At 40.7% G+C, this 21,392-nt stretch overlaps 1 protein-coding gene across 1 annotated transcript in view; it reads left to right on the plus strand.

Annotated features, from left to right (window-relative positions):
* Nucleotides 1-5,131: 5,131 nt before the first annotated feature.
* LOC308252455 (ABC-type organic anion transporter ABCA8-like) overlaps nucleotides 5,132-21,392 on the plus strand; it is a 54,272-nt gene continuing 38,011 nt past the window's right edge. Inside the window, exons 1-9 of the mRNA XM_080677099.1 lie at nucleotides 5,132-5,313; nucleotides 8,197-8,298; nucleotides 10,366-10,570; nucleotides 14,173-14,337; nucleotides 15,097-15,203; nucleotides 17,022-17,248; nucleotides 17,793-17,934; nucleotides 18,230-18,415; nucleotides 19,638-19,785. Coding sequence (XP_080533225.1) covers nucleotides 8,203-8,298; nucleotides 10,366-10,570; nucleotides 14,173-14,337; nucleotides 15,097-15,203; nucleotides 17,022-17,248; nucleotides 17,793-17,934; nucleotides 18,230-18,415; nucleotides 19,638-19,785 — 1,276 coding nt within the window. The 5' untranslated portion in view covers nucleotides 5,132-5,313; nucleotides 8,197-8,202. The remainder of the gene's footprint in view (nucleotides 5,314-8,196; nucleotides 8,299-10,365; nucleotides 10,571-14,172; nucleotides 14,338-15,096; nucleotides 15,204-17,021; nucleotides 17,249-17,792; nucleotides 17,935-18,229; nucleotides 18,416-19,637; nucleotides 19,786-21,392) is intronic.

Consider the following 21,392-nt stretch of genomic DNA (forward strand, 5'->3'; position numbering starts at 1 on the left):
GCTGGCCTGCATAGGACAGAGAGATGGAATACACACATCCACACACACACACAAACTCCAAAACAAAACCAACAACTGAACCACTACAAGACACTTGTTGAACTACTGAAGTTATTGAGACTCCGGGGTTACAAAAGGCAGCTGACATTACACTGACTGATAGAGTAGATCATGCCAAGAAAGGGGTGGGGCAAAAACCTGAACAGTGCACTGATGCAATTGCCAAGGACCTTTGAACTATCCCAAGCTGCCTGTCCCAGATCTTTGCCTAGATCAGGACTCTGCAAGGGCGATTGATCCTTCCAGCTTGCTTATCTGTGTTGACTCTGTAACCAGTTGATATTTCTGTCGATCTTAGTTTATCTCCACCAGACTGCCCTCAAGGTATTTAGATAGACAATAGTAACTTACTGTTGTGACTGTTCATATAAATGTTTTCCTTGTTTTGGGCAGCCTACATCCAAGGCTTGCCTGTGCCTCAACTGGCCCTGGGCAGCAGCCATCCCAGGCTTGCCTGCACCTTGCAACTGCAGCCAGGTGGGGCTGAGGGGACTGGGCACAGCCATCTTGTGTCTGTCAGTGCCACCATTTTTGATGGTGTGACAGTCAATTAGCATATTCCCTCTTTATTAGAAAAGTCTAGATGTGAATTAATCAACAGTGTTACTGTTGACATTACGCTGGGTAATTCCTCTTTGGGGGCGGGAGGAAGGAAGACAAGCTGTCCTGTGTATTGTAGAATTTTAAGTGGCATTCCCCCTCTCTACCCACTAGATGCCAGGTGCAACCTGCCCCTGAGTGTGACAACCAAAAATGTCCAAATTATCCCCCTTGCACTACAATGATGTGTCAGGAGGATGTTCGGGGGACGAGGGGAGGCTGGTCAAGGAGACTTCCTATATTTTTTGTTGAGCAAGTAGAACATGGTACTGTTTCCTGGGATTAAAAAAAAAAAAAGAAAACCTGTGATACGGGAAGCAGAGAAAAATCCAGAATTTGCTTTTTAGAAAGTCCAACTCCTGACTAGATTGCCTGAGTCAGCAGGTCAATGTAGGTCACTCTTAGACAAATTGCTTTTTTATTGACCTCCAGCTGTATTTGGTAGGCTGGCTGTATCGTATCCTAAAGAAGTGTCTTCAAGAGGGAATCTGATATTTGTAAATGTTCTTGTGTCTCAGACAAAAGGGGCTGGTTTCCAAATATAAATCACTACCTTTACAAACAAGAAGAATGCGGGAAACATCACTATCTTTAAATAGTGAAAAAAATAAAGAGGTTAGTCAGTGACAAGCATTTTCTCCACTCAGGTGTTCTGACCTTTGAATTGACATCTTCACTTAGGCAATCTAATCAGGATTTGGAACTAATTTTGGATTCAGTGTTCTCCAGCCAAGAAAATTGGAGCCACAACATCCCTCCAGAAAGCAGTCTGAATGAGAATTTTCAAAGCAGGGAAACAGTTCAACCATATTGCAAACCTATGTGAGGGGGGGGCAAAGGTGTAATAGCCACCGTAATGAGAAGGTAAGTTCAGACTGAAGGTAAGTAGGCAACTCCATACACTATAACAGGATATATTACAGGGCAATTTACTTATGGGAAATTGGGCTGGAGAGAACAGATTGCAAAGCAGTTGTTCACAAATTATTCTCCTCTACCAGACACCTTTTACAATATATTTTTAAAAATACATGTTTTTATTGATTTTAGAGAGAGAGGAAGGGAAAGGGAGAGAGACTTTCTTGATGAAGAGAGAGAGAAATATCAATTGGCTGCCTCCTGCATGCCCCCTACCTCAAGCCCACGAGCTAGGCATGTGCCCTGACCAGAAATCTACCCGGCTTTCTTATAATTGTTGCAGTAGAAACATTGATCTGACACAGTCTGCTACATCTACCCCAAATCAGAAGCACTCAGCCAACTTTTGTTTGAAGGTCACAGGTCTATGAATATTTGCAAAAGGGCACTGTATTATGAACTGAGTGGCTCAATTATGTGTAAACTAGAGGCCTGGTGCACAAAATTTGTGCACTTGTGGGGGATTCTCAGCCCAGCCTGCACCTTTCACAGTCCAGGAGCCCTTGGGGATGTCCAATTGACAGCTTAGGCCCACCTCCCATGGGGATCAGGCCTAAGCTGTCAGTTGGACATCCTTAGCGCTGCTGCAGAGGTGGGAGAGGCTCCTGTCACTGCCGCTGTACTAAACAGCAGTGAGCCCAGCTTCTGGCTGAGCAGCCTACCTTGTGGAAGCACACTGACCACCAGGGGGCAGCTCCTGCATTGAGCGTCTGCCCCTGGTGGTCAGTGCACATCATAGTGACCGGTCCACCCTGCAGTCAATTTGAATATTAGCCTTTACTATATGGGATCATTTATGCATGAGAAAACAAAGGCTCAATGCACATGAATCATAGCATGTTCTGGTTAATGTGCCCACCAAAATTTCATTAGAGTAAAGAATATTGAAATGATAGAGAAGTCATTTGGTCAGCTGGTCAAAGATAGTGGGAATGACATATTCAGGACAGATGAAGTAGACTTTGGGGCATAGAAAGTTACCAGGGATAAAGATGGACATTACATAATGATAAAAAGGCCAAGAGGATACAACCATCCTAAAAGTGTAAGCACCCAATACCAAAACTTCCAATTCACTGAGGTAAAATCTGTCAGATCTGAAAGGAAACACAAAGCCTGTAATTTTTGTTAAAATCTTCACTACTCTTCTCCCATTAATCAGTAGAACCAGTAGGCCGGAAAACCAAAAACAAAACAAAAAAACAACAGCAACCAACTAGATCTAACTGACATTTATATAACACTCCACTCAATCAATAGCAGAATATATCTCCTTGCATTTGGAATATTCACCCAGCCAGACGATATCTTGGGTTATAAGACAAGTCCTAATCGATTTGACATACAAAATAAATTTTCTGACTATACAGTAATAGATTTGAACTAGAAATCAATAACCCAAAGATAACAGGAAAATCTATAGAGATTTGGAAAGGAAACAACACGTTGCTAAATAATTCATGGCTCAAAGAGTAATTCTCGAGGGAGATTAGAAGAAATATGGAACTGAATGAAAATGAGAAATAGAGGAGTAAAAATCCTGATTCCCCGGTGAGATTATCAGTGGAGCAGTCGAGAGTTTTGTGTAGAGAGGAGCTTCCCTCTGATGAAGCTGTTTCTTTTCTCGTGGTTTGAAGACAGTGCTTAAAGTTTTTGGTGTGAGCCACAATCATCTTGGACATAACAGAGGAAAGCTTACGCATATTGGATTTCCTCTATTCGGTTGCTCTTTATGATATAATACTGAGTATACATACCAGTATAATATGATACCGAGTATATTGATTTCAGAGTGAGGAAGGCGGAGGGAGAGAGGGTTAGAAACATCAATGATGAGAATCATTGTTTGGCTGCCACCTGCACACCCCCTTACAGGGGATTGAGCCCGCAACCCCGGCATGTGCCCTGTCCTGGTTGATGAGCTGACACTTAACCACACCAGCTGGGCATCTAGATAGATCTTACCCTGTAAGTCAGTGGCCAAATGACTCACATTTAAAACCAGATGTTCGGAGGAAATGAATGGATAAACAGGTAATTTGCAGCATGGGTGAAGACCTTCCTATTTCCACAATCTGCTTAGGTTGGAAGAAATCCTCTGCAGCTATACTAAAGGGCTTCATCCCCCCACACCCTCACTCAAAACACCAACTCCAAGAGCCAACCCTCACTGTGCAAGATTAAGTTCATCTTCACTGAGTTCCATGTATTTTCTAATTGGCAAGCTAGGCAAAGGCTCAACTTTCCATTGAATATGGTGCACTCTCACTTTCTTCCCAAACTGCTAGTCTTCTGCCTTGCAGTTGTTGGACAGTTGCTGTGCAACACCACCTAACGAGCTCCCTTTAAAACATAAGGAAATGGCCAGGCTGGTGTGGCTCAGTGGTTGAGTGTCAAGCTATGAACCAGGAGGCCATGATTCCATTCCCAGACAGGGCACATGCCTGGGTTGCAGGCTCGATGCCCAGTATGGGACATGCAAAATGCAGCTAATCAATGATTCTCTCTCATCATTGATGTTTCTAACCCTCTCTCTTTCTACCTTCCTCTCTGAAATCAACACAAATATATATTTAAAAAAAAAACAACAAGGAAATGCTTGGGAGTTAGACAGTCACCGGGACTACAAAGAGCAGTGCCTGAATACACTGAAAAGAAAAAGAAAAAAAAGGAGACTATTGACTTTTGGTCCTCTGATTCAACTATAAGACCCAACTACCTTTTTTTTTTTTTTTTAATCGTCACCCAAGGATACGTGTATTGAGAGAGAGAGAGAGAAACATCAATGTAAGAGAGAAACATTGATCAGTTGACTCCCATACAGGCCCCAACCAGGGATCAAACCTGAAAGCTAGGTATGTGCCTGACCAGGAATGGAACCAGTAACAGTTTGGTGCCCAAGCTGATGCTCAATCAACTGAACCATTCTGGCCAGGAACCAATATAAAGTCTTAACTACAGAGAAGAGTACTCCCTGAATCTCTGTGGAAGTCTGAAAGAGTGTATCTGGTTTTTAGTTAATTGTGTCCACGGTGCCATCTCCATCTCAAAGTGACTGCAGGTTTAGCTAAGTAATTTGCTGCATTTTTGTTTTTATTCAGAAGCCTTCGGGAGATCCTGATTAGAGATCAAATATGAGACGTTCCCCATGTGTTCTTCGGGTCAGTAGCTAATTGAGAGGGGCACAAAGGCGTGTTACTGTGCAATTAGGATTGTCTAAGGAGAGTGCTATCAAAGAGTGAGGCAGGTTCTCACGTAGTTACAGAACATGGATGCTTTTTGAGCTGGTTAAAGAATGTTACCCATAAGATAGTATTGATTTTTAAGTAGGATAATCAGTTGGGAAATAGACTTTTAAAACATTTTTAACTTTTTCTTGGGTCTGCTCCTTGGTAAAAAAAAAAAGTTATTCTGAAACTCTCATGCTTCTGTTAATTCAACTGAAACACTGAGAATGAAGATAACATATAACTATTCAATTTTACAAAAAGATAGAGAGAGAGACAAATAGTCCAAGGGCAGTCATGTGAGTGTGCTTGTTGGCAGGGCCAACAGAACTGAGATCATAGCTCTTTTGGAAATAGTCTCCCTGGGAACTTTCCCCCGAAGCCGAACAGTTAAAGCAAAATCTTTGATGCGGCCACCGAGATAAGGAAGGAATGTGACTCGCTGCCTTCTATATAAGAAGACCAGCGGATAAAATGTGTTTGTAGATGTGCTTCACATTTCTCAAAGGTAAGTTCATTGTCTTTTTCTGTTTTGTTTGGGGGGGCGGTATTTTTTTCTATCAAAAAATTATAAATAAATCTTTAGAAATTAAAAGCCAACCAGCTATAGAGAAACTATTTTGAAAATGAATGGACTATTTGGATGTGTTTGGACATCTGGGTATTTAAAACTGTAAAGATGAAAGCACTGAGTTACAACATACTTTTTTTGTTGAAGTTTTGCAACTGGTATGTGGTTTTAAGCCAGAAACTGAATGTAGGAATAAGCTGAAATGTGTTCAGAGATTGTGGAGAACTGAGATTATTGACAATTTATTTGTAAACCTGGATCGTCTTTGAAGGTCTTTATTTTTATTGTACAAAAACTTGGGGGCACCCCAATAAACTGTTTTTCTGACTTTGAGACTGTTTACGAAAAACATTTACAGAAACACAGGGGTGGGAAATAGCAGGTGGACAGTTGTGAGCACGTGAAGCGCCGCGTCTGTTCTTGAGTTACAATTATTTGCTAATTATTGTCTCGTTTTCCATACGAAGCACTGGGCCCCTGCCTTTCCCACCCTGCATGTCTCTTGTTCCCGCCTCTCGGGCTTGGGCTCGAAGAATTTTAGAAATGAAAGCTGCCTTGCAGGGTTTCTGCTCTGTGCACACCACGTATTGGGTCCAAACGTGAAATGGGCAGCTTTTCCTCATCCCAACCATCCTTAGCTCTGCAGCCCAATGTAGCATGACCATGACTCAGAGCTTTCACATTCCTACAGTGTAAACCTTTGGTTCTGAATGCAGCAACCATAGGGCAGGGGGAAGATCAGACTTAGCACCCTTTGTAACTGCCTACTACTTGTATGAAAGGAATGCACGTGGCTGTTAGTCTTTGGATAAACTACAGAACATACGTAAGCTCAGGGAACATACAGTACACGGTGCTAACTTACAATGGAAAGGCTAAGGGGTTGGAGCCACGCTGACATGGTCATGCTACATTGGGCTGTGGCTGATTCCACAGTGAGGGGATCGCCCTCTTGGCCAGTTTACCCACCTGCACAGCCCTGCAAAGGCGCTTTAAAAGCGGTTATGCTGGCCCTGGGCAATTTTGCTCAGTGATTAGAGCAGTGACCTGCAAACCAAAGGGTCGTAGGTTCGATTCCCAGTCAAGGGTACATACCTGAGTTGCAAGTACAATCCTCAGCCCCAGTCAGGCAGTGGGCTATGTTGGGGAGAGTATGGGAGGCAAGCAGTTAATGTGTCTCTCTCACATCAAGTGGGGGTGAGGATTTTTTTAAGTGGTTACTCTGAATTCTCTGCACTAGAACAATCGAAGGGGATCCTGAGCCCCTCTCACGGGACACCCTCACCTAATGCTTTTTTCCAAGAATCTCTTCCTCCCTCTGACTACCTCTCCATGGGCTCTCCAGCCTCTTCACTCAGTCCACCCTCCCTAGACTTGCCTCTCGGCCTCACGAACATCCACGTGTAGGTTCTTCCTCTGGCAACACCCTCTGAGGCTGTCTTGGCTGGTAAGCCTGGCATTGGAACTGGCTTCCAGACCCATATCTTGAGCCTTGTCTCTAGGAAATAGCACAGCCCTGTCGGCATCTTCTTCCACGAATGGAATGGGAGCTTCAGGCAGGGGCACCCTCACCCACTCGTTATCACGATGGAGGAGGCCATGCCAACGGCCTGCTTTCTACCCCTGGCCCATGTTGTGTAGCATAGAGGGAGCAGACTGCTTGCTCAAGGTTCAGGACTTAAAAGCCAATTTCAGGGTGGAGATGTTGCTCTGTGCTCAAAAGTCCTGGCCTAGTCTTCCAGGTCACCTGGCACGCTTCCCAGAAAAACTAGGGATTGCTCCAGAACCCCCTTACTTCCTATGGATCAGTTCAGATGCAGTGAGCTATGGGAGCACTCCAGTCCCACGGTGTTCAGGGCAGGCTCAGCAGGTCGTATTGTGTGACATTGGTTATTAGGGCATGGAAAGATGTGGCGCTATTGTTATGCATTGAGGCATCTCCTTCTGGGAGGTATTCTGGGTCCTTGCTGAAAAAAAAAAAGAAGAAAAAAGCATGTATAAATTCCTCTACCTAATCCTCACCAAACCTCCAACTCACTCTCTCCCTACTCTCTCTCCTTGCTCAAGTTTGCATGTACTAAAACTGTGACTTGCTACTTTTACCTGGTGGAGGGCTGTGGTCTACTGTGTATTTCTGGAGCAATATCTGCAGAAGCATAATGCTGCTCTCTGCAGTCGATTTTGGGCAGAGCCCCTGGAATGTTTTCACAATAAGCTGGCCTTAGACACAAGTCAGAGGGTTCTGGGTTTCTCACCCAGCTAACGCTGTCCAAGCCCAGTTGGGTGGAATTTCTACCTCCATCTGGAGCCCAAGCTCAAATGCATGACAGCCTCCCCATAGGAACCTATACACTTTATGGGCAAATCTGGAATTACAACAAAAATACAAAATAACAATCCTGAATAAACAACAACAAAAATAAATAAATAATTCTTTTTGTTTCAAAAGATTAGTTTAAAAAGAGTAACCATTATATCTTTAGGATGAGAGGGAAAACATGGAGGGGAGAAAGAAAGCTTGATAACATTTAGCAGCAGGTAAGAATGTGGGCAAAACTAGAAGCAAAGGAAAACCAGGTTTAACATGAGACACAATGAAAGAAAGATCCTCCAAAAGAAGAACTTATTGGTGAGAAAGATGGGGCAGCGGGGAGCGGGTACCAGTAATAAAATGCTGACTTTGGAACACTCAGAGACTAGGCACTCAGATGCAGAACACTGGCGTTCTCAGGCTGCTTGTTGGGTGTTTGCAGGATTTTTCTCCCATTAAGACCATCATATATGCTTTACCTTCTCCCCTTTTCTTTTCTCATGAAACAGGGCAACATGAGTAAGAGAGAGAGAAGTGTGTGTCAACAAACTTGGGCCTTATTATGCAAGAATTTGCTTAAAAAATGGAGAATGAGAAGGGAGTCCTTAATGGTATGATTCAATATCTGTTTCTCTTCTTTATTTATGATTGAATAGTGTTCATTCCTTCAGAGGTATCTCTGATTGTGTATTTCCCCTCCAGAAAAAAAAAAAAAACACCTTGATACAATAGAAGAAATCTTTCTCAAGATATTTTTATTACGCAGACTCATCATTTGAGGTCTGAAGGCACTCAAGTTGGTCATCACTGGAGAACCCAAAATGTTTTAAAGTCAATGGTCATGCTTTTTTTAAAAAAGTATATTTTTTATTCAGAGAGGAAGGGAAAGGGAGAGAGAGATAGAAACATCAATGATGAGAGCGAATCATTGATGGGCTGCCTCCTTCACGCCCCCAACTGAGAATCAAGCCTGCAACCCAGGCATGTCTGCTGACCAGGAATCAAACCTGCGAACTCCTGGTTCATGGCCCGATGCTGAACCACAGAGCCAGACGGGCTGGGCAATGGTCACACTTTTTACCAGTGTTCCCACGCATAGATCCTTGGGTTAGGATACAAATCAACCCACAGAAATAGTAAATGGCACTTTTCTCTTTAAAAAAAAAAATCATTCTCTTCAAAAATAGTGGATAATTTGGAAATGTGATTAGTGCCAAGAAGAAAATTAGTATTACAACTTGTAATTTTATATAACAAAAATCCTGGTTAAACTTTGATATTTAAAAAAAGAAAATCAGATAGGAATAGCTAAGTAGCATTTTTAACTAAGTAGGGATTTTACTGTATATCTATTGTGAAATTTTTTCTATAATCATGCATTCAGGGAATAGAGTGAGTTCTTATTGGTAGTGTTTAAGTGACTAGTATTGATAACTAACAAGATAGTATTTCTCAGGTCGCCAACACGCTGTTGAGTTTCCAATACTAGAATTTTGGCATATAACCAATACATTACCATTAATTGTGCAATGCCTTGAAACTATCGCTTACAACACATGCACTTTCAGCAGAATCAAATACAGGCATACTTTGGAGGTATGTGGGTTCAGTTGCAGGTCTCTGAAATAAAGTGAGGATCACAATGAAACTCGTCATAATGTTTCTGCTGGTGGAGGGTCTTGCCTTCAACTTGTAAAAATGCACCTTCTGTGAAGTGCAATAAAGCACAGTGCAATAAGATGAGATCTGCCTATACAGCATGAGTAGGTCACCACAGTAATATCAGCTGATAATCCTATATAATAAAGAGTTGATATGCAAATTGTCCCTCATGTCCTCAGGTCATCATAAGATGGCCGCCCCCATGTCATCACAAGATGGCTGCCCCCACATTATCAAAAAATCGCCGGCAGGGGAGGGCAGTTGGGGGCAAGATCCGGCTGGCTGGCAGAAGCCGTTAGGGGCAATCAGGCAGGGAGGCAGGTGAGTGGTTAGCAGCCAGCAGTCCCAGATTGTGAGAGGGATGTCCAAATGCTGGTTTAGGCCCAATCCCGCTAAACTGGCAGTTGGACATCCCCAGAGGGGTTCCAGATTGGAGAGGGTGCAGGCTCGAATTTCGTGCACTGGGCCTCTAGTTTATAACAGCTTGCCACTTTTGCCTATCATATTTTCATGATCAGTGCATGCTTTACACTGGTGCTGTGGATCAAAAAACTTAAACTCCTGGTAAGCCCTAGCTGGTTTGGCTCAGTGGATATAGCATTCGCCTGCAGACCAAAGGGTCCCAGGATCAATTCTGGTCAAGGGCACAGACCTTGGTTGCCGGCTCCTCCCCAGCCTGGGACCTGTTTAGGACTCGGGCAAGAGGCAACCAATTCATGTGTTTCTCTCTCATCGATGTTTCTCTCTGTCTTTCCCTCTCTCTCCCCAACTCTCCCTAAAAATAAATGGGAAAGTGTCTTTGGGTGAGGATTAACACAAAACAAATAAACTCCTAGTAATAGTTCATTGATATGACCCAGACTGCTGAAATTTGTACTGTCCATATTGAAAATGGTGCAGAATGTATGTTACATTGAAATGAGAAAAGTGAACAAGACAAACTGCATGACCAAATGATTGTGGGTGACTTATTTGAAATTATCATTTTCTTTATTTTTTTCTCTTGCATTGTGTAGGAATGGTTGAGCTCATTGCTCCTACTGCTTATTTTGTATCTATATCCTAGTACTCATGAAGTCATTGATTTTTCTTCACTGCCTACCATGGACCTGGGACGGGTAGATTCATTGAACCTATCTACAATTAGGATTACATACATACCTCTCACCAACATAACCCAACAGATTATGAAAAAAGTTGCCTTGGCCTCCTGTATGAATGGTGAGTTTTCTAGTAATCTAAGAGGGATTTCTAATGTCAATAGTTGGTTCATTTGACTGCAGATGTGTGCATTGAATTTGTATTTCTGTTGAAAACTATGTCAGTTGTCACCATTTCTAGGTAATGTGAAATGTGAATGTATTTTGCCTTTCCAGAGTGTAAGAGGCCATATCTAAGTCAAAACTATGAATGTATTTCTTGCCAAGTAAGGGATTATCACTTGCAGTGTGCAGTCTTTCCAAAAAGAAATTGGCTGATGTTGTGTAGGGTTTGGGGAAGCATGGAATACACAAGTGGGTAGATGTTGAAAAGGAGGAGTGTTTAGCGATTTGTTGACTTGTAGCTGTGGATGCTTTGTTACTGGAATGAGACTATTGCTCTAGTATTTCCTTATTATCTATCCAAAAATCTACCAGTCTTTTCTCCTCTTAAATTTGATTATAGGAATTTTATTCTCACCTTTCCTTACCAAAAAGATTACCTAACTATATTTGAAGATTCTATTGAAGATTATTCTGTGTTTTAATTGTTCACCCTTTAGTGGTAAGGTACTTATCAATGAAAAATAATATGAGCATTCTTACTGTCAAGATTGTGTCTGTAAAAATTTCCTGAAATTTGAGGAGAAGCAGTCTGGAGCAGAGGCAAGAGAACTGGGCATAGACTCAGGGAACACTTGACTAAAGTAGTTCTGTGTTATGTCTACAGTACATTTTAAAAGTCATCAACTTCTCTGAGTCTCACCACCATATTTAAAGTTAACAGTACTATATTTTTCATGACTATCCCAGTTGAGAATGAGGGGATTCCGATTCATCTTGTGGTAAGAAAAAGAGGTACCTTTTGTGTAGCTTAAGGAAAAAGAGTATCAAAGCACAGCTGGATAGGTGCGTGTCAACAGCAGAGGAAGAAATATGTGTCTACTTCTCAAGTCTATAGTAATGTGTGCTGCCTTCATTCACAGGTTGGCTTTCCCCAAAAGACGCAGTTTGTCTTCAGAATCTCCAGTTGTAGCCCTACCACATAAACAACTCCAGTGAAAAAGGAATACAGATCTTTCCCAACAGTTCAAAGTAATTTTGGAAATTATACCCATGAAACAAATGGTCTTCTTTAGATTAGTCTGGATCTTGGTCCATCAGGAACTAATCTCATTGGATAGGGAGAGAAAAGTATTGTCATTGTCCATCAGTTGGGTTACCAGGTCCCCCTGTGAACCACATCCAAACCACAGGATGTGTGAATGGAAGAGAGGCAGTATTGTAGATAAATGTTAGGGTGTTACTAGAAGGAGGACTGGATGTCAGGCAATTAAAATAGCAGTTTTGTTTTTTTACAAATATGAACACACACTTCAAATGGGAATCTATGGTGATTGCCCCATACATGTGAATTGAGTTATAATTTGACAGTGGCTTACTGCTTGCACAAACGTTGTGAATATCCTGAAAATCGGGACATTGCGCAGTTTAAAAGGATGACTTTTATGGAACTAAATCTTGATTTTTTAAAAAAAAAAACATAAAAACATAACTTGGAAGGGACTCAGTATTAATTTTAGGCACCATAATTCCCTACCAAGAGTGGTATTATTATAAAGACAACCTGTGACTCTTGTTCCACCCAGTCACTGGAAGTTATAGAATTAATGTCTCTTCTTTTTGTCAACCTCTGTCCATAATTCCACTCTGGCCCCAGTAACCATTCATGTTGTGTTTGAATTCTGACTCCGTATCTGAATTCAGCATCCCGAAGTCCACCTGCTCTGCAGTCTGTGTTCATGATTGCACATCCCAGATTATGTGGACCTTTCTTTCCTGTCCTTGCTTCCCTGCACACAGGCCAGGAGGGTGGGTGTAGACCTCCCTAGCTTTCCCATGGTACCGCAGCGCACATCACACCATTGGTTCCACTTGAATCTGCATGTCTACACTGTGCATCTTGCCTGCAAACACTGAATCTGCCTTTGATTCAAGATCTTAACCTGATCTGCCTGACAAACTGAGGCCTACTCTTCCTGTCTACCCTGAGATGGGTTTGTTCCTATCCTGCTTCACAGTGTCCTCCTAGGGGTCCCGATGACATAAACATGTGCTTCTCAACAACACCTTTGTTAAAAGTCACGGGCAATAGCAATCATAAATGTTCATTAAATGACTACTCTGTGCAAGATCTTTACCTGGAGTTTGTCTTCACAATGTATTTGTTATTATCTTTATTTTACGGTAAGGTCATTTGTGATTATGATAATAAATATTCATGAAATGCTATTATGTGCTAGATTTTTAGACTTTATTCTATAGCAATAGAATATTATTTTGTAATATTAATAGTATTATTCTGTTTATATTTATCTGTACTACATATGATATTCTGTACTAATAATAATTGATATTAAGTTTATTTTACAAATATGGAAATTGAGTCAAAAAGGTTAAGGGACTTACTCATGATTATAACATATTTAATGAAAAATATTGTTCCAGGGGGAAAATATTAATTCTGTCAAAATACATGCTGCCTGCTCCCTCCACTTTGATCTTTGACATTTCCACCCCAATCCAGAACTTTTCTCCCATTTCTTCTCATTTTTTTCCGTCTTACTAAAGCATCTACATGGCATTGAACACAATATTAGCAAAAAAGAGGGATTATTTTAGTGATATCAACATAATCACATAATATTAACTATACTGTGAGGATTATTAAAGAAAAATTAAGTTACATAGTTATTTCCACCTGATATAAACCAGTACCTAATTGTGATATATATATATATATATATATATATATATATATATATATATATATATATATAATTTTAGATTTATTGTAATGCTAATTCTAGATTTTTTGCAATGCCAATTCTTCTGTGAGTAGTTTAATTGATATGGTGTATTATATGTAATTAAAATTGGTTCAATAATTCCAACATATGAAAATAATTTTTATGAATGTCTTCTGATTATACACTATCTGGATAAAATTATAGAAAAGTCTGTCCCACCAGCCAGTGTTGCTCAGTGGTTAAGCATCAACCTATGAAGCAGGAGGTCACAGTTAGCTTCCCAGTCAGGGCACATGACCAACTGGGTTGTAGGTTTGATCCCCAGTGTGAGGCATAAAGAAGCAGCTGATCAATGATTCTCTCTCATCATTGATCTTTCTCTTTCTCTCTCCCTCTTCCTTCCTCTCTGAAATCAATAAAAAAAATTTTTTTAAGTAGAAATGTCTGTACCCAACTTTGACTGTGCCTGACTTACTCCAAATTGATATTTTATTTAATTTTATTTCCATAAAGAACTTTAGTAAAAGCAATTGATTGGGAAACCTGAAGTTAGTCTTCTAAGAAATTGTCTATAATAATAAAAGCATAATATGCTAATTATACCGGCCATCCTTCCAGATGACCTTCCGGATGAAGCCGGGGCTGCAAGGGAAGCCAAGGTTCCTGGTGCCTGTCGGCAGCCGGAGAGAAGTCCGGGTCCCGGGTGCAAGAGGGAAGCCCCTGCTGTCAGCAGGGTGAAGGAAGGCCTACTCTTGCAAGAATTTCGGTCATTGGTCCTCTAGTTAATTATAATATTTCTTTCTTATAATGGCAGATACAGACATCTTGGGACTGTCTGATGAAGGAAGTATTGAAGAATATAGGGAACATTTTCCTCATGAAGTTGTAACAGTCATCTTTACTAATACATTCTCATATAATTTGAAATTCCCATGGTATAAACAAATTTCAAGTAGGAAGGAACACAGAGACCATACAGGTAACTTTCTAGCTATACAATTCCACTACTTTCTATTTAATTTATGTCATAAGGCATATGTGGGAATAGATGTTAATGCAGTGAGTTTTAAAATCTTTATCTGCAATGGTGATGTCAACAGGCCAATGGACACGTTTAAAAACTGTACAGTGATTTTTGAAGGATATTAACATACTGTATTATACTGTATGTTTTATATATATATACTTATATTTACATATGTATAGATATATATGCATGTACACATGTATTATATGTTTATAATTTATTTATTGCAGATATGAATTCTGCCCAGATCTCTTCAGGAACCTGTTATATTTCAATCAAACTCATAACCGATATTTAAATATAAATTGATATATTTATTCTAAAATATACCTCTAAATGGGGCACAGAATAGCCAAGATGCTATTTAGAAAAGAATGAAGTTACAAATACTTAAGACTGTGCTGCTACCGTAGTAATAGACAGATAGACCAGTGAAGCAGAAGAGAGAGCCCTGGAAAGTTTTCACATAGACATAAAAACTAACATACTGCTCAGAAGACATTGCAGGTCAGTCAGTGCGAGGAAAATTGTCTTTCCGTAAAGAACAAAATGAAATTATTTCACGTGAAATGACAATTCCAGATGAAAAATTAAATGAGAAAGAAACATGCCTCTAAACCTTTCAGAAGTCAGTATAGGACAATGTCTTTATAACTGTGGGAGAGAAAATAATTTCTTAAACAAAACAGTTATACATTTTTTCCCTTAAAGCTCATTGTTCTGAAACATATTACGGAGATATTGACTGTGGTGTTTCAACATTCTGGAAGACAGGCTTTGTGACTCTTCAAGCTGTCATTAATGCTGCTATTATAGAAGTGAGTACAAAAGTGTCCAATGCAAACTAGTGTTCAATGCAGATTGTTGGTATTAGAAGCATCAAAAGTTTCTTCAGGCCAAAACTGGTTTGGCTCAGTGGATAGAGCGTCAGCCTGCGGACTGAAAGGTCCCAGGTTCGATTCCGGTCAAGGGCATGTACCTTGGTTGTGGGCACGTCCCCAGTAGGGGGTGTGCAGGAGGCAGCTGATCAATGTTTCTCTCTCATCGGTGTTTCTAACTCTCTATCCCTCTCCCTTCCTCTCTGTAAAAAATAAATAAAATATATATTAAAAAATAAAATAAAAAAGTTTCTTCAGCTCTGGTCCGCGCGACTCAATTGATTGGAATGCCATCTTGTGCACCAAAAGTTCACAGGATAGATTCTGGTAGGGGCACATACCTAGGTTGTGGGTTCCATTCCTGGTTGGGGCATGTATGGGAGGCAACCAATCAATGTTTCTCTCTCTCTTTCCTTCTGCCTTCCTCTCTCTCTCAAATCAATTTTTTTAAAGTTTCATAAAAAAAAAACCATAAACCAACTAGAGGCCCAGTACATGAAAATTCGTGCACTCAGAGGGCTCCCTCAGCCCGGCCTGCACCCTGTCACAATCCAGGACCCCTCGAATAGGGTCCCAAGGCCTGGCCTGAGATCAGGGCATGTTGGGGCTTTCCTTCCCTGGGCTGAAGGCAGCTGGCCCCACACCAGCTTCTGCCACTGCTTGCCATCTATGCAGCGCTGCCCACCCCCCCACCCCCCACCAGTGGCCTTCCTCTGCAGGTGATAGGCTGGGGTTTAATGGCTTGGCTGGCCTGGGCCTCCCTCTTCCTTTGCTGGGGGGCGTTGCCAGCCCTGAGAGGAGCCGTCTGCCTACCTGATCACCCATAACTGCTAGTCTGCCTACCTGATCACCCCTAACCACTGGTCTATCTACCTGATCACCCCTAACTACTCTGCCTGCCTGCCTGATTTCCCCTAACTGCTTGCTTGTGGGCGGAGCCAGCCCTGCAAGGGGCAGTCTGCCTACCTGATCTCCTCTAACTGCTTACCTTCCTACCTGATGACCCCTAACCACTGGTCTGCATACGTGATCACCCCTAACCGCTAGTCTGCCTACCTGATCACTCCTAACCCCTCTGCCTGCCTGCCTGATTGCCCCTTACTGCTTGCTTTGTGGCACGGCCAGCCCTGACTTCCTGTTGGTCAGCCTCTGGTCATTACTGGTCGTTATTGACCCAGGGCTTTTATATATTAGGATAGCCTTGCTCTTTCATTTACTCACCGGTTTCCTTACAACAAAGTTTACTTAATTTGCCATGTGCCAAGGAGGATATGTATAAATAGAAGAGAAATTTTCTTCTCGGAGAAGACAATTTCTCAGGAAGCCAGGCATAGAATTAAATTCTTGGAAGAGGAGAAGTAGGCAGTCATGGAGGTGTTCATAAAGTCCTTTCAGGTAAATGAGCACAAGTTTCTCGGCTTAGGACACCATGGAAGAATGCCTCATTGAAATGACATTTCACACTGAAGCTTCAGGGAAGAGGTTTGCTGAATAGATAATGTCGTAAAGACATTGCAAGCAAATCATCAGGCAAGGTTAGGCAGGGAGGCGATAAAGCACATAGCAATTTTGGGGAACTGTGTGCCGCTCAGGTTGCCTGGAGTGGAGGCTCCAAGCGGGCCAGTGGCAGAACAGGGAAGTGAAAAGTTGGGCTAGCATCAGCTCCACACAGACCCATTACGTGTCCATAGTATAAGAGACGATGAAAGAAAACGGAGGCTGTCATTCATGAATATACAAAACAATGTCTTTCTTCAGATCACAACAAATCACTCGGTGATGGAGGAATTGATGTCAGTTACTGGAAAAAATATGAAGATACATCCCTTCGTGAAACAACAAGGGATAAACATGAATTTCATCCTTTTCTTCTACATTATTTCCTTTTTCCCATTCACTTATTACGCCGCTATTAATGTTACAAGAGAGAGGAAAAGGATGAAGGGTTTGGTGACAATGATGGGTCTTCGACATTCAGCATTCTGGTGAGTCAAGTGTACCAATAAATAAAGGTAGGAATTTAGGGAAAGTGGACTTCTTCAAAGCATCATTATGAAAATGTAATGTTGTGGGGTTTTTTTTACCTTTTTTCTATGAATGGGATACATTGTCCTTAGTGGAATGCTTGCCAGGCTGAGGCTAGGGGTTACTATGCATCTCGAAGGGAGAACATGAGGTTTGGGTTTTTGGGGTGATTGCAAAGCAGGGGTCCTGGGGGATGACCACTGAGTCTATAGGAAAGAGTGTGGTAGAAGTGATAGACATCGGTGCCTAAGCCAGAAGTGAAATTCCAGCCAGGGTGAGGCTGAATGGGAAAAAAAGGTCAGGGATCAGAAGCCCTTTTGGAGATCAGGTATGATGGATATACTGTACTTGAGGGAGCAAACTGGCAGAACAGTCTGGTATATCGGGGCTGGGTAACTGGAATTTAAAATGTCACAAGCTGAGCTATTCCAGGTGTGTTAGAATCTACGGCAGTCCCTTTCCAATGGAACATGAAATACTAAAACAGCATTGTTTCCACATTAGGCTCTCCTGGGGCTTGCTCTATGCTGGTTTCATCTCCATCGCTACCCTTTTATTGGTGCTCATTACAAAATCTACCCAATTTGTAATTTGGACTGGCTTCATGGTGGTCTTCACTCTCTTTTTCCTCTATGGATTGTCTTTGGTGAGTTGGTGAATTACCCTTTTTCCCATCTGACAAGATTAAGGGTTGGTTTTCAAATAGATTGTTGTTCTACATAACACTTTTCCTCTGTGCCTGCTCTCTTTGCATGGGAGAGTCTGTAGACTGGTATTTGACCTGTAATGCCAGTTTGTAGGGCAAATTTCAGATCATCTTTTTGTGTTTTATACATAGACTAATAATATAATGCTAATTTTATACATTCTATTTCTTATGTTATTCTGTTAAGAATAATTTATAGAGAAACATAAACCAACTGTGTCTTCTCTCCCCATAGATAGCTTTGGCTTTTCTAATGAGCGTCTTGATAAAGAAGCCATTGCTCACTGGCCTGGTCGTGTTCCTTCTCACTGTCTCTTGGGGGAGTCTAGGATTCACGGTCTTACACAGGCATCTTCCTGCATCCTTGGAGTGGATGTTGGGTTTTCTCAGCCCCTTTGCCTTCATGCTTGGAATGACCCAGGTGAGAAGCCATCTAATTACTTATTAATGGCATGTCTGAGCCATCTTCTCTGAGATTTTGTATTTGGTATCACATTATTTACTTCATTAAAAATCAAACACCGGAATGTTAAATTTTTGTTACATGTGCTATGCAAACATAGATAAGTGTCTACACACCACATCCTGGTGAGATTAGGCATAGTAATTATCTTAACCATGACAATTAGAATGCCCTATGCACTGAGTTATAGGAGCAACTCAAATCTCAGAACATGAGAATATAAAATAAAGTAACTTATATTTAAATAAAAAATAAACTGTTATTTTGTTATGTATTAACCCTATGTTTGTCTCCTTTCTGGAATTTAACTGTATGTAGTCATTTCTGTGCTTAGTATTATAAGGTATAAAATCCTAATAAAGACTATTGTGGGGTTTAAAAGCTTTGGCAGCACTTAGCCCAGTAAAATAAACCATGGGTGAGTGAAAAAATGGAAGGCCAATATATAATTCACGGGGTGTTATTTTTGGCAGTTAATTAAATATGGACATGATGTCACAAATATAATACTAAATAACTCTTCCAGTTCATATTTTGACTTACTAATTGAATAGCATGCATGATCATAGAAACCATAAAATAAAAGTCAAAGTTAAAAACACCTTCAAAATGCATTTAGTGAATTACATTTCTGTTCATAAAATGTCATTTCTCTTGATCTGATTCTCACATTGAACTTACTTTGCCATTCTTCCAATTAATGGTCATGTCACTCATTACAGGTCTGTTATTTAGTGCTTACCAAAGGGACAGTTTGTTATAAAGTACTCATCAGCTTGAACATTTTCGAACAGCCCACTTGTTCTTCTTCAACACACCAGTGATCCTTCCAAGAGCACGAAATCTCTCTCAGGAGACATTTTCAAAGAACACTGCACCTTTCTTCCATGTTCTATTTGGTAAAGATTTATTGAAGGCGGAGCTCAAATGTCATCTTTTCCCATATTCCTCTACCTCCTCCTGACACTCCCATTTCATTGGGAACATATTTTAAAACTTACATTATAGTTGTTCCCATGTGCATGCTTTCCAATAGATTTGAGAGTAAAGTAGTCAGTTTTATTCAACTTTGTATTCCCGCTATGGGGCAAAGACTAGTTTATTTTATTTTTTATGCTAAACCTGTTTAACATTTTTCATAAGCCCAATTTCCTTTAATAAATTTCCTTTTCCTTTTCAGCTCTTACATGTGGACTATGATATGAATTCCAATGCACATCCTGCTTTTTCGAACTACTCGAGTCAAATAATAGCAACGCATTTTATGTTGGCTTTTGATATTTTCCTCTATCTGGCATTGACGATTTATTTTGAAAAAATTTTGCCAAGTGAGTAGTGATATGATTAAAATCAAACACCATTTAAATAATTTCGTTTCCTAAAATGAATCTCCTAACACGTGTTGTTTATATTTAAAGAACTATCTTGTGCATCAAGGTCATTGAAATCAACAAGGTCATTGCCAGTGACCAAATCAGTTCTTTATTTCTCTCTGGCTGTTTTGACTGGTCGGAACTGAAGCCTGAATTTGGCTTATAGAATGACTAGCCTTTGTTTGAACTTCACTCTGCTTTGTGTGTGGCTTGTTTCTTTTTAAAGAAATGCTTAGAAAGCTAGTTCCTAAGTGGGTCTGGCTTGGTACTTAGACATGGAAATTTATAGCTGCTTTGTCTAACTCTTAGCTTATTGGTTCTGAGCCCTGGCTGTACTTCAGAACCACCTGGGGAACTTGAAAAACCTTCTGAGCCCAGCTCGACTCCAAGAGATTATAATTCATTTAATCAGTGGTGGGACCAGGGCACCTCTACTTCAGAAAGGTCTCCGCATAGTTTCACAATAGGAAAGTCAATAGGTGATAAATCTTCATTTTTATCACCCTCAACCCAAAGAATATGAGTTCCACAAAAGCAGGGCTCTGTTTTGTTCACAGATAAACCCAAGCACCCACCTCAGTGCCTAGTGCATGCCAGGGCTCAGTAAGTACTTGCCGCTGAAATACTGCTGCATTTTTCCTCCCTCTTTTATTATGAAAGGCAGGGGCTGTGTCACCTCTGAATTTCCCATTCAAAACAGAAAACCAAAGGCCTTCATTATACATTTAATCCATATATATGTGTGCATATATATATATATATATATATATAATTTTTATTTGTTGATCATACTTCAGTAAAGCTGGAAAAATTATGAAAGTCACTAATGGCATAAACACACTGAGTGGGTAAAAATGTCGCCAGTGACTAAACACTGGTAGAAAGGGAAGAAGGGAAGGGAGTGAGACAGAAGGCGCACAGCATGGTCTGAAGAAGTGACTTGATAGTGGTGTTTTAGGTAATCCCTCAAGAACAATAACTACCTCTGCCTTCTAGAAGAGCCCAGAAAAATAGATGTCATGATGTACACTTTTTGGCTTATACATTTATTATACAGTTGGAATTATTTGTATCATCCATTCATGAAGACTGAATTTAACCTGGCCTATATGGCTCAGTGGTTGAATATCAACCCATGAACCAAGAAGTCACTGGTTTGATTCCCTGTCAGGGCATTTTGCTGGGTTGTGGATTTAATCCCCAGTAGCAGCCGTGTAGGAGGCAGCTGACTGATGTTTCTCTCCCACCGATGTTTCTATCTTTCCCTCTCCCCACTTCTACTCTCTCTCTCAAAAAAACAAAAGAAAGAAAGAAAGAAAGAAAGAAAGAAAGAAAGAAAGAAAGAAAGAAAGAAAGAAAGAAAGGAAGGAAGAAAGGAAGAAAGAAGACTGAGTTTAATCCTGAATTTAAACAAGTTGACTGTGTTAGAAATTCCTTTAAAGATTTTAGTATGAATGTTAGAAAGGAAAATTAACTAGATAAAATGATAGAATCATGTATTAATAAATCTCGTGGCAGAATGTATTTAATTAAGCTACATGCTTTTATTTGCTAGGCTTCCT

Source organism: Plecotus auritus (assembly GCF_963455305.1).
Source record: "Plecotus auritus genome assembly, chromosome: 7".
Taxonomy (NCBI): Eukaryota; Metazoa; Chordata; class Mammalia; order Chiroptera; family Vespertilionidae; genus Plecotus; species Plecotus auritus.